Here is a 13,906-nt window from a genome sequence, read left to right as displayed (position 1 = left end):
TATCCAAAGCGGTAGATTTTCCAATTTTCACACGAAGGACTGAAGAGGTCACAGAATATAAAGAGCAGAGAAGCTGCCATCTGTTAATTTAAATTGGATTAAAATGCCAGAAATTTAAAAACTGAAAACAATTTCTGTGCCACGAGGTTAAAATGTTGCTAATGTCATGGGATGAGCTTCATATATACTAAACATTGTATAAATGGTTTCCAAATATAACTCTCCAACATTCCCTAAAATCCAATATTCTAGCCATAAAAAGTGTTTTTGAGCCAGGCGATCTTAAGTTTTTTTAAAATTCATTCATCTGATATACTCCAGAAACTGACTGCCATGTCTATCTGAATATGAACTGGAAGAAACTTTGATTCCTAACAGTTCAAATCTCTTTTAAATGATGCATTTACTCACCAGTAGAGCGAACTGGCAAATTTTGGACCTTGATTCCATAACTCTTGCGTGGTTCATCCTTTTCCACAGGTGTTGGGAGTTGGACTGGTGGTGCAGGGACTGCAGCAGACTGAACTGATCTTGCTGGAGATTCATCACTGGAGCTGCTGCTAGAATCACTACTGCAAAAAAAAAAAATTAGTTAGAAGTTTGAATTGACAGACTGTCCTAGAGTCATAAACATAAGACAGTTCTATTTGGTACATTGGAGGATAACTAGGTCATGTTCCATACAAAAACTATATACACAAGAGCATTTTCACCATGGCTGTGAAGTAAAGAATATTAAACTGTTACCCTTTTTACAATCTCAATCTTGCTACTAGGAGGAGGTCTGACACTTCCCTGAAGGCAACTAGCTGTAAATAAAAAGTAGCTTAGGGCCTCTTACAGTCAAGTTTTGAGTGGTGCCAACAATGATCTACAAATAGGTTGCCCAACCCCTCAGATACAAATGATGTCATACGCAGGGAGACCACAGATGGGATAAAATACACTGTATAATATTACATACATATATGCGCATCAATATCTTGAAATGGGAGTCCGATTCTCAAATATATATCTCTAAAATAAGAGCTGTAATAACTTTTCAAACTACAATACTTTATCACACTAGATCAATAAACAGTTCCTGTGAAACGAAGCTTGTTGGGCTTCACGTCAATGTTATTCAACCAATAGAATGGCTTTCCCCACATTTAATACTCTCACAGTATGTAGCATTCCACAACACAATATATCTCTCCAAAAGTATGCGGCCCTTGTGTTCAAGGAACACAAAAAATATATAGTGGCACCCTTTCATATGAATTCCCTCATGCAAAGCATATTTGCACTTAAGCACCACACATATTGCATGAGACTCATATAATGGTACCAATGTGAGGGTTCCAGCAACAGAACTTTATAATTTATTCAAATTAATAATTCTTAATACTTCTGTGACCAACAAGCATCCTTTTCTTTTAGCTGTACTTGGAGTGGATGATGAGAAATGTTAACCAATGTAGTCAAAAAGAAAAGAATTTAGAAGCTATAGACCAGTTAGTTTAATATTTCTAGTGGGGGGGATATCTTCAAAATGCTGAGAAGCACGGACAATGTAAAATACGCAAGGGTTGCTTGACCTACAGTTTGTGTAGAACTTGAAGGCACAGGATGAAAGTTAATAAATGTCAAATAACATTAGAGACCAGAAGATATCCCCTACTCCAAATATTAAACATATGAATCTGATTCCCAACAAAAGCTATTGATGCTGTGTTAATCAGTTCCTTCAAAATGTAGATGGACAAATATCTGGTTGGTAACAGGACTGGAGACTACAGAGATAAGTATAGACTGATATAATATCTTACGGCACAGAATTGCTAATGTGACACACAAATTGGGAGGGTAGGGGGTTAAATCTTACATGTGGAGGATAGCAGATCAGGATTGAATAGTAATGACAGGAGACTGAATGAATGTTCTGGAGATTTACTTAATTACCTTTCAGGTTCAGGAAATACACATCTTTCACTCAGAATATAAAATGGTAGGTTAGAGACCACAATAGAACAGAAATTACTTTGATTATGAAAAGGACAAGTCCAGAAGTACCAAAGAGCTTTTTCTTAATTTTCATGTTTTTTTTATATCCTAATTTTTGTGTTGTTTTAAAATTGTAACATTAATCAGGTGGCAAGGATATAATTGGCCTAGAGGAACAACAGGGTCTAACAGTGTAAGGGAGCTAAATATACCCAGCTAGAATAAAGTCACTGAAGGACTGCATCAACGACAATGTTAGTTCTCCTTCCAGGTAGCTCCCTAATGTCAAATTTTCCCAATTTGCGTTCAAATAAAAATTTTCAGACACACACACTAAATTAAAACTACAGCACTTATAACATCTTAGAATCTCATACAATCTTTTTAGCCCGCGCTGTAAAAAAAACTTTTATTGTGAATATATTAATCCCCATTACAATAAAACATTTGAGAGGTGACTTTGGGATTCATTCAAAGAAAAGTAGAAAGAAAAATTTATACAGTGCCATTCTCAAGCATACGTAATTACTTACACCATATAGAGTTCTCCCTGTGTCTGCGTGGGTTTTCTCCGGGTGCTCCAGTTTCCTCCCACAAGCCAAAAGACTTGCAGGTTGGTAGGTAAATTGGCCATTATAAATTGCCCCTAGTATAGGTAGGTGGTAGGGAAATATAGGGACAGGTGGGGATGTGGTAGAAATATGGGATTAGTGTAAGATGAGTATAAATGGGTGGTTGATGGTCGGCACAGACTCGGTGGGCCGAAAGGCCTGTTTCAGTGCTGTATCACTAAACTAAACTAAACATTATCTGGCATTGATGTAAACACAGAAATGATAACTAACGTAATTTTTCAAATGTTAACTACTGACTGGAATGTCCACATATTCTGGAGGGCTGGATTTAGTAGGGCCAGAGTGGCTCCCGGCGCTGGGCCAAAAAGGCAGTGGGAACCCCGCCTAGGCCATTCGGACGCCCGGCTATATTTAACAGTGCCTGGGAAATTAACTGCCTGGCGCCGGGATCCCCATTCCTTTAAGGAAGGGGATTTCGCCTCCAAGTGCTGCCGACCAATCAGAGGGCAGGCATCTCAGTAGTATCGGTATCCATTGCCGGTACTGCAGAAGGCCTTGGGACCAGACCCATCGCTAGAGCCCCAGATCCAAGGTAAGTGAGGCAGGGTCGCAGGGGTCAGTCTGGCAGGCCCAGACAATGGAGGGAGGGTGGGTATTGAGTTCATGAGGTTGACTGGTTTCCTCCGGGATCACAGATTGCCCACGGAGGAGGTCTCGCTGCAAGCCCGCAGGGAGGTCGCCTTGTTTTACTGAGACACCTACCGGCATGCTGGAGGCCTCCCCCCACACTCCCGCTGCTGGCTTAATGCCAGCCTCCCTGCTATCCGCCGGCGGCGGGAGCAAGAGGCCCTTAAGTGGCTGATAATAGGCTTCATAAGGGCCTTAATTGGCCTCTGAGCAGGAAAGCCCTCGACTTAATTGCGGTGTGACGGGCTCTCCGCTCTCTCCGCCCCCCCCAAACAACACCATCGCAATTCTATGAATTCTATGGCCCTGACCCAGCCTCCTATCCTGTCGCCAGATGCCCATTAAATCCAGCCCATGATGTTTGAAGGGTCAACAAGCCTTTGGCGGTTACCGAATCCAAGGACATGCTGCTTAAAAATAGCTCTGGAGTAAATAGAAGATTCTCAATGTATCAGTAGGCAAGAAATGGAAACTGCAAGTCAGCCACATTGCTGCCTGTGCAGCATATGCAAGGAAACCATGAAGTATGTTCTTTGTAAACATATATCTGGCAATATTTGCTACAGGATGATGGATTGTCTTGAAATTTGAACCTTTCAAACTGACAATCCTATGCTCATTTAGTGGAAGCAAAATTAATTTTAAAAAAAACAAAAATGAATTTTCAGTTTTACTTCCATTTCAATTCCATTCACAAAGGTCCATCTAAGTCTGGTAACAGTGACATAACTGTAGGTTATGACACATTACACATGCAACACAAAACATCAGATAAAGGCACAACAAAGAAGAAATAAAAACTGCAAATTCTGGAAATCTGAAACAAAAACATGAAATACTGGAAATTCACAGGTCTGGCAGCATTTGTAAAGAGAACATTTAACATTTTGGATATTACCCTTTGTTAGAATTGACATCGGGCCAACCCGTCTTCTTGTTACAGATACTGACTGACCTGTTGTGTGTATTTCTAGCATTTTGTGTTTCAGATATAGACAATCATATGTAGTATATTATCTACAGTGTAGCACCAACCATGGGAAGTTTTGATTTAAATTAATATCACGATTTTAACCTTTCTTTACTGTCAGTTCAGACAACTGTCTCTTGAATGAAATTTTGATTATCATTCAGAGTTTTCTAGAATGATGAGGTCCTCAATGGCACTGCTTGACCAACATCAATTAGATCAGATGTATTTCAAATGAACAAGTCTCCCAAAATCTAAAATCAAATGCCAAGCTACCTATGATTTCAATGATCAGTTTACAATCCATACATGCAATTTAACAAAACAAAAATCAAAAATCACGCACTGCAGTAGCATGATTACTCCATTCAGTTCCACTCTGCCTTCCATTGTCTCACAGAGTGGCATCCGAGATTCTCATTGACTTCCAGCGGTGCTGTCATATTATACCCACTGCAGCAGCAAGGTCAGATCATGTCAGGCTGCTGAAACTCAAAACCAGCTGGAAGTTTATTTCACAACAGTGCTATAAAAGTAAACGGGCAACATCTTTTTGGTGCTAAGAACACAATGGTGTGCAGCCTTGCCATTAGGAGTTTGAGGGCTAATAGTTAGAAATCATTCCACATACCTTGCTTTAAGGATGTTTATTGCAATACTCAGTTTTAGAAACTTTCCGAATTCATTTTTATTCATTTCATCTAGGTGTTGACCAAACCAATATTATGTTAATCTACTAAAAAAAACCTTCATGAAATTTTATTTGAATAATGTGATGTATAACATCCATACACATTATACATTCCTGCTGAAAAAATAAATCATATACTACAGTTTATCCATTCCATCTGCAACACTTTTGTATCCATATCTGATGTAAGCCCATGTTTCACAACAGAGAAACAACGTAAAAACACACCCTCCCAAACAGAAACTCTCACTATTATAGTCATGAAATATATAATACAACTCCTTTAATAAAAAAGAATCCATATATCAAATCCTATCACAAGCATAGATTTGGCTTCTGCACTGAGCATTTAAACTTAAATGGATGCAAGAAACCTAAACATGGTTTATTTTTCTGTTTTTCACATCAGAATAGTTTCAAAACTAGACTGATTTTCATAATCCTAGGGGGAAGGGAACAAGAGGTTTTCTTCACACTTTATTACACCCAAAGCCTTAAAACCTGTATATATGATGAAGCAAAAGGGACAAAAACTCAGTTCAAACTACATTTCTACAGTGGATCTCCAACAATAAATTCTGGCTAGAGAAAGGCTCTCTCACTTCAAATACAAGCTTCATGAGTAGTCTAATTAGACAAGAACAATCTGCTTTTAGACCCAAATAAACGTAAAATCAAATTAGAAGTACTCAACAGGAAGTGAGGCATGCCCTAAAATGACAATCAAAGGGTTCAAAGCAAATGACCATAGTAAGAGAAGTCAGTCGATGGCCGCATGTTGAACTCTGCTGATTCAGGAATCTGACATATCAGATCTGCAGTCTGGGATCAAGTTGCCCTTTTGAAAACCTCGCACTTCAGAGTATCTCAGCAGCTGAATCAGGGAATTGATTTAGTTCCTGAATCAGCACTAAACGGAATGATAAATGGTTGCTGCAGTGCAATCGTCTACAGCTACACTGGATTCAGATAAACACATACCTCATCCGAAACAGTGAACTTGCCATTCATTCCCAATAAACAAAAAGCAGACTGCTGATGCAAGCAGAAATGTTCTTGGCAAATTAGTTATATATTTATCAGTGCTGTAGCATCACACTGGATGCTCAAACTCTTTCGTGACTCACAGCAGCTGACCACTTAGCACTTGCAATAAGAATATTCTCTTGAAATCATATGCTAAATTCAGCCACAAATACCAACATTTCATAATCAATTCTTCCCAAAGATACATTTATAAAAATAACTGCAACTCCAAGTTTCCTACAAGACATTTACATAAATGAAGCAAGAAAACAACCAGGTCTACAAATCAACAGGAAGTTAAATTTAGACATCAACTTAATTTTAAAACCAATGATTGTTGAATCTAGGTACATATAGGCACAGACAAATTAATTAATTCAATTCTAAAACAAAGCACTGGCAAGTCTCCAAGAGTGTGACGTCTCAGTTTTGCTCCTTACAGGACTAGTATTGCACAACTTTATTAAATCCAGCTTCTTCATCTTAACGCACACTAAGAAACATGAAGATAGGTAGCCTTCACAAGAAGCAGGTTAAACCTTCATGGGGGTCAATTTCTCCACCATTACATTTACAATCTGCCTCCCAACACAAACCCATGCTTTTCTGCAAACACACAAAATGCCAAAAGGGGGAGAGCTGGAGCTGAAGTATAGAGCAAGAGCGGGAGCTGAAATAAAGAAGAAATTGAAAGAAAGGAAGAGTGACGTCAGAGCGATTTTGCTTAAGTATTTATCATGGAGCCGGATCAAGTGGACATGACATTGGAAGATGAGATGAGATGAGAAACGACAAAACCGTATTTAAAATAAAAAGGAGAAATATTAAATAAATTAACCAATCTCAAAGAGAACATTCACAGGAACAGTTGAGGTAAATTGTATAGATTCATTTAAGGGGAAGCTAGATAAGCACATGAGGGAGAAGAGAATAAAGGTTTATGCTGATCGAGTTAACGAGAAAGGATAAGAGGAGGCTCGAGTGGAGCATAAATGCCAGCAAGGATTGGTTGGGCTGAATGGCCAGTTTCTGTGCTGCATGTGCTATATAATTCTATGTAATAATGCATTCTCACCATTTTCCAACAGCATTTTAAATGGTATTTTCTGATAAGCCTGGATTTTTTTAAAAATGGAGGATTTTTAGCTTTTAGTGGAGTTATCTTCGAATAAACATTCAAATCTAAAGAATAATCGCTCTGCTCTTATTGTATAGAATGCAAGAAGAATCTACGGCTCTCACTGAGAAAGCCAATTACAGTCCTGCCTGTAGTGAGCACAAATTCTCTTAGGAAATCAGAGATCGACATTTGACCTAACCAAGCGGTTACTGTGGTCATAAAGTATGTGGAAAGCATACAGAATGTTGCATTGCAACCTGTTTACAGAGTGATCCGGGGTGATGCCGAGTCAGAGAATTCCACAACAGAAACAAAACTAAGGGCTCATGGAGTTGGGGGGAATATATTAGCATGGATAGATGACTGGTTAACAGACAGGAAGCAACGGGTGGGCATAAATTGGGCATTTCCAAGTTGGCAGGCAGTAAATATTGAAGTGCTGCAAGGATCAGTGCTAGGGCCTCAGCTATTTACAATCTATAATAATGACTTAGATGAAGACACAGAGAGTAATGTATCTAAGTTTGCTGATTATACAAAGGTAGGCGGAAAGGTAAGCTGTGGGGAGGACACAGAGAGGCTGCAAAGAGATATAGACAGGTTAAGTGAGTGGGCAACAAGATGGCAGATGGAGTATAATGTAGGGAAGTGTAAAGTTATGAACTTTGGTCATTAAGAACAGAAAAACAGAATATTTTTTAAAAGGTGTGCAACTTGTAAGTGTCAATGTTCAAAAAGACTTAGGTGTGCTTGTACAAGGAACACAGAAAGTTAACATACAGGTACAACAAGAAATTAGGAAGGCAAATGGCACGTTGACCTTTATTGCAAGGGGATTGGAGTACAGGAATAAGGAAGTATTGCTACAATTGTACAGGGTTTTGGTGGGACCACATCTGGAATACTGTGTGCAGTTTTGTCTCTACATTTAAGAAAGGATATACTTGCATTGGAGGCAGTGCAGCCAAGGTTCACTAGATTGGTCCCTGCGAGGAGGGGGTTAGAGTCATAGAGACATAGAGTTACACAGCACAGAAACAGGCCCTTCGGCTCATCGTGTCTGTGCCGGCCGCCAAGCACCTATCTATTCTAAATCCATTTTCCCGCACTTGGCCTGTAGCCTTGTATGCTATGACATTTCAAGTGCTCATCTAAATACTTCTTAAATGTTGTGAGGGTTCCTGCCTCTACCACCCCTTCAGGCAGTGTTCCAGATTCCAACCACCCTCTGGGTGAAACAATTTTTCCTCAAATCCCCTTTAAACCTCCTGCCCCTTACCATAAATCTATGCCCCCTTGACCTCTCCGCTTAGGGAAAAAGTTTCTTCCTATCTATCCTATCAATGCCCCTCATAATTTTGCATACCTCAATCAGGTCCCCCCTCAGCCTTCTCTGGTCTAAGGAAAACAACCCTAGCCTTTTCAGCCTCTCTTCATAGCTGAAATGCTCCAGTCCAGGCAACATTCTGGTGAATCTCCTCTGCACCCTCTCCAGTGCAATCACATCCTTCCTATAGTGTGGTGCCCAGAACTGTACACAGTACCCCAGCTGTGGCCTAACTAGCATTTTATACAGCTCCATCATAACCTCCCTGCTCTTATATGCTATGCTTCGGCTAACAAAGGCAAGTATCCCATATGCCTTTCTAACCACCTTACCTACCTGTGCTGCTGCCTTCAGTGATCTATGGACAAGTACACCAAGGTCCCTCTGACCTTCCTAGGGTCCCACCATCCATTGTATATTCTTTTGCCTTGTTAGTCCTCCCAAAACGCATCACCTCACACTTCTCAGGATTAAATTTCATTTGCCACTGCTCCACCCATCTTACCAGCCCATCTATATATCATCCTGTAATCAAAGGCTTTCCTCCTCACTATTTATGACACCACCAATTTTCGTGTCATTGCGAACTTACTGATCATACCTCCTACAATCACGTCTAATCATTTTAATGTACACTACAAACAGCAAGGGTCCCAGCACCGATCCCTGCGGCACACCACTGGTCACATGCTTCCACTCGCAAAAACAACCCTCGACCATCACCCTCTGCCTCCTCCCACTAAGCCAATTTTGGATCCAATTTGCCAAATTGCCCTGGATCCCATGGGCTCTTACCCTCTTAACCAATCTCCCATGCAGGATCTTATCAAAAGCCTTACTGAAGTCCATGAAGACTACATCAACTGCTTGACCCATATCTACACTTCTAGTCACCGCCTCGAAAAATTCAATCAAATTTGTTAGACATGATCTCCCCTTGACAAAGTCATGCTGACTATCCCCGATTAATCCCCGCCTCTCCAAGTGGAGATTAATCCTGCCCCTCAGAATTTTTTCCAATAGTTTCCCTACCACTGATGTTAGACTCACTGGCCTGTAATTACCTGGTTTATCCCTGCTACCCTTCTTGAATAATGGTACCACATTCGCTGTCCTCCAGTCCTCTGGTACCTCTCCATTGGCCAGACAGGATTTGAAAATTTGTGTCAGAACTCCTGCTATCTCCTCCCTTTCCTCATATAACAGCCTGGGATACATCTCACCTGGGATACATCTCATCTGTGCCTGAGGATTGATCCACTTTTAAGCCCACCAGAACAGCTAATACTTCCTCCTTTTCAATGCTAATTTGTTCAAGTATATCACAATCCTCCTTCCTGATCTCTACACCTACATCATCCTTTTCGATAGTGAACAGAGATGAAAAGTAAACATTTGAAACCGCACCAAGTCCTCCGGCTCCACACACAGATTGCCACTTTGGTCCGTAATGGGCCCTACTCTTTCCCTGGTTATCCTCTTGCCCTTAACATACTTATAAAATGCCTTGGGATTTTCCTTTATCTTGCCCACCAGTGTTTTTTCATGTCCCCTCTTCGCTCTCCTGATTACTTTTTAAGAACCCCCCTACACTTACTATACTCCTCTAGAGCCTCCACTATTTTCAGTGCTCAAAATCTGCCATAAGCATCCTTTTTTTCCCTTATCCAACCCTCTATATCCTTGACATCCAGGGTTCCCTGGACTTGTTGGTCCTACCCTTCACCTTTACGGGAACATGTAGGCCCTGAACTCTCACTAGTTCCTTTTTGAATGACTCCCACTGGTCTGATGTAGACTTTCCCACAAGTAGCTGCTCCCAGTTCACTTTTGACAGATCCTGTTTTATCATATTGAACTCGGCCTTCCCCCAATTCAGTCCTTTTATTTCCGGTCCCTCTTTGTCCTTTTCCATAACTACCTTAAATCTTAGTCATAGTCATAGAGATACAGCACTGAAACAGGCCCTTCGGCCCACCGAGTCTGTGCCGACCAACAACCACCCATTTATACTAATCCTACATTAATCCCATATTCCCTACCACGTCCCCACCATTCTCCTACCACCTACCTACACTACGGGCAATTTACAATGGCCAATTTACCTATCAACCTGCAAGTCTTTGGCTGTGGGAGGAAACCGGAGCACCCGGCGAAAACCCACGCGGTCACAGGGAGAACTTGCCAACTCCGCACAGGCAGTACCCAGAATCGAACCCGGGTCGCTGGAGCTGTGAAGCTGCGGTGCTAACCACTGCGCCACTGTGCCGTTCAAATCTTACAGAGTTATGGTCTCTATCCCTGAAATGCTCCCCCACTGACACTTCTACCACTTGTCCAGCTTCATTCCCTAGGATTAGGTCCAGTATTGCCCCTTCTCTAGTAGGATTTTCTACGTGCTGGCTCAAAAAGCTCTCCTGTACGCACTTTCGGAATTTCGCCCCCTTTAAGCCTTTTATTTATTTATTTAGAGATACAGCACTGAAACAGGCCCTTCGGCCCACCGAGTCTGTGCCGACCAACAACCACCAATTTATACTAACCCTACAGTAATCCCATATTCCCTACCACCTACCTACACTAGGGGAAATTTATAATGGCCAATTTACCTACGAACCTGCAAGTCTTTGGCTGTGGGAGGAAACCGGAGCACCCGATGAAAGCCCACGCAGTCACAGGGAGAACTTGCAAACTCCGCACAGGCAGTACCCAGAATCGAACCCGGGTCCCTGGAGCTGTGAGGCTGCGGTGCTAACCATTGCGCTGCCCTTTTGCACTAAGACTATCCCAGTTAATATTGGGGAAGTTAAAATCCCCTGCTATTATTATCCTATTACTTTTACACCTCTCAGATTTGGCTACATATCTGCTCCTCTATCTCTCGTTGACTGTTTGGAGGCCGGTAGTACACTCCCAGCTAAGTGATTGCCCCCTTTTTGTTTTTAAGTTCTACCCATAAGGCCTCATTTGAGGAACCTTCTAAGATATCATCCCTCCTTACTGCAGTAATTGACTCCTTGATCAACAGTGCAATGCCACCTCTTCTTTTACACCCACTTCAATACCCTGGAATATTGAGCTGCCAGCCCTGCCCTTCCTTCAACCATGTCTCTGTGATAGCAATAATATCCTATTCCCATGTGTTAATCAACACCCTCAATTCATTTGCCTTACTAATAAGACTCCTAGGTTGTCCGATGATGAAAGACTAAGTAAACTGGGTCTGTCTTCTCTGGAGTTTAGAAGAATGAGAGGTGATCTCACTGAAACATATTAGATTCTAAAGGGGCTGGAAAGGGTAGACACAGAGATTATTTCCACTGGTGAGGGAATCTAAAAGACGGGGGCACAGTCTCAGGATAAGGAGCCAATCATTTAGGATTGAGAGGAGAAATCACTTCACTCAAAGGGTTGTGAATCTTTGGAATTCTCTACTCCATACGATTGTGGATGCTCCATCGTGGAATACATTTAAGGCTGGGATAGACAGATTTATGGTCTCTCAGGGAATCAAGGAGTATGGTGAGCGGGTGGGAAAGTATAATTGAATCCTCAGATTAGCCATGACTGTTTTGAATGGCGGAGCAAGCTCAATGGGCCATATGGTCTACTCCTGCTCCTATTTCTTGTGTTCCCAGCAAAGCCCTATATAACTGCAGCAAGACTTCCTTACTCTTATACTGCAAACCCCTTACAATAAAGGCTAATATACAATTTGTCTTCCTAATTGCTTGCTGGACCTGCATGCTAACTTTCAATGATTCTTGTATAAGGTCACCCAAATCCTTCTAAATCCCAACATTTACTAGCCTCTCAACTTGTAAAAAAAAAAAAAATTCTGCTTCTCCATTCTTTCTACCAAAGTGGATAATTTCACACTTCCACAGATTATACTCCATCTTCCACCTTCTTGCCCAATCACTTAACCGGTCTATATCCTTTTACAGCCTCTTTACGTCTTCCTCACAACTTACTTTCCCACCTAGCTTTGTATCATCAGCAAACTTGGTTATACTGCACTTGTTCCCCTCATCTAAGTCATTGATGCAGACTGTAAATAGCTCAGACCCAAGCAGTGATCTTTGTGGCACTCCACTAGTTACACCCTGCCATTCTGAAAATGACCAGTTTATTCCTAGTATCTGTTTTCTGTCCGTTAACCCATCCTCAATCCTTGCTAACATATTACTCCCATTCCGTGAGCCCTAATTTTGGTAAAAAACCAGTTGTATGGCACCTTATCAAATGCCTCTGAAAAGCCAGATATTAGATTAGATTAGAGATACAGCACTGGTATCCCCTTATCTATCCTGCCAGCTACATCCTCAAAAAACTCTCAACAGATTTGTCAAACACAAATTCTCTTTCTTAAAATCCTGTTGATTCTGCCTAATCATGATGTGATTTTCCAAGTGCCCTGTTACCATGTCCTTAATAGAAGATTCTAGCATTTTCCCTACTACTAATGCCAGGATAACTGGCCTATAGTTCCCTGTTTTCTCTTTCCCTCCTTCCTTGGGGTTACATCTGCTACCTTCCAATCCATGGGTTCTAGATTCTAGGAAGTTCTGGAAGATCAAAACCAATGTATCCACCATCTCTGCAGCCACCTCTTATAGAACTCTAGGAGTCGGCCATTAGGTCCAGGGGATTTTTTGGATTTTAGTCCTGTTAAAAAGTGCTGGAGAAATTCTTTACTAATATTAATTACTTTAACTTTCTTTCCGATGTATTCTGTGTGTCTTCTACTATGAAGACAGACACAAAATATTTGTTTAATGCCTCTGCCATTTCCTTATTCCCCATTATAACTTCTCCTGTTTCTGCTTCTAAGGGACCCACACTTCCTTTTGCTAATCTTTTTACATACTTGTAAAAAAGTTCTTACAATCTGTTTTGAATTTCTTGCTACTTTACTCGCTTCTCTACTTTCTCCCTCTATCACTTTCTTGATCATCCATTGCTGATTTTTAACATTGTAAGCCTCTACTTTTTTTTATATAAAACTATTCCTTAACTTCTCTAGTTAGCCACTGATGTGCCACTTTTCCAATAGAGTTTTTATTCAGCAAAGGAATGTATATTCGTTGAGAATGAGATATTTCTTTAAATGTTTGACATTGTTCATCTATCTTAAAACCTTTAAATGTAATTTCCCAATCTACCTCAGCCAACCTGCCCTCATACCTCTAATTGGCTTTGTTTAAATTTAAGACCCAAATTTCAGACTTAACCATAATCATTCTCAAACTCAATATGAAGTTCGATATTATGATCAGACTTCCCCAGAGGATAGTTCTCTCGAAGACTATTAATTAATCCTGTCTCATTACATAATACGAGATCTAAAATAGCCCGTTCCCTGTTGGTTCCTCAAATTACTGTTCTAGAAAACTAGCTTGAATGCAATCCATGAACTCGCCAAGCTACTTTTGCCAATTGGTTTGCCCAATCTATATAAAGATTAAAGTCCCCCAGTTGGCTGAACAGCTTTTCCCATGTTGCAATTTCTATGAGGTTCTAG

At 40.8% G+C, this 13,906-nt stretch overlaps 1 protein-coding gene across 1 annotated transcript in view; it reads right to left on the bottom strand.

Annotated features, from left to right (window-relative positions):
- Nucleotides 1-13,906, bottom strand: part of LOC137352188 (msx2-interacting protein-like) — a 125,701-nt gene that overhangs the window by 45,828 nt on the left and 65,967 nt on the right. The window contains exon 4 of the mRNA XM_068017377.1: nt 412-572. Coding sequence (XP_067873478.1) covers nt 412-572 — 161 coding nt within the window. The remainder of the gene's footprint in view (nt 1-411; nt 573-13,906) is intronic.

Source organism: Heterodontus francisci, chromosome 37 (genome assembly GCF_036365525.1).
Source record: "Heterodontus francisci isolate sHetFra1 chromosome 37, sHetFra1.hap1, whole genome shotgun sequence".
NCBI classification, from domain to species: domain Eukaryota; kingdom Metazoa; phylum Chordata; class Chondrichthyes; order Heterodontiformes; family Heterodontidae; genus Heterodontus; species Heterodontus francisci.
The sequence above is the reverse complement of the archived record's forward strand: the minus strand, read 5'-3'. Positions and strand labels throughout refer to the sequence as shown.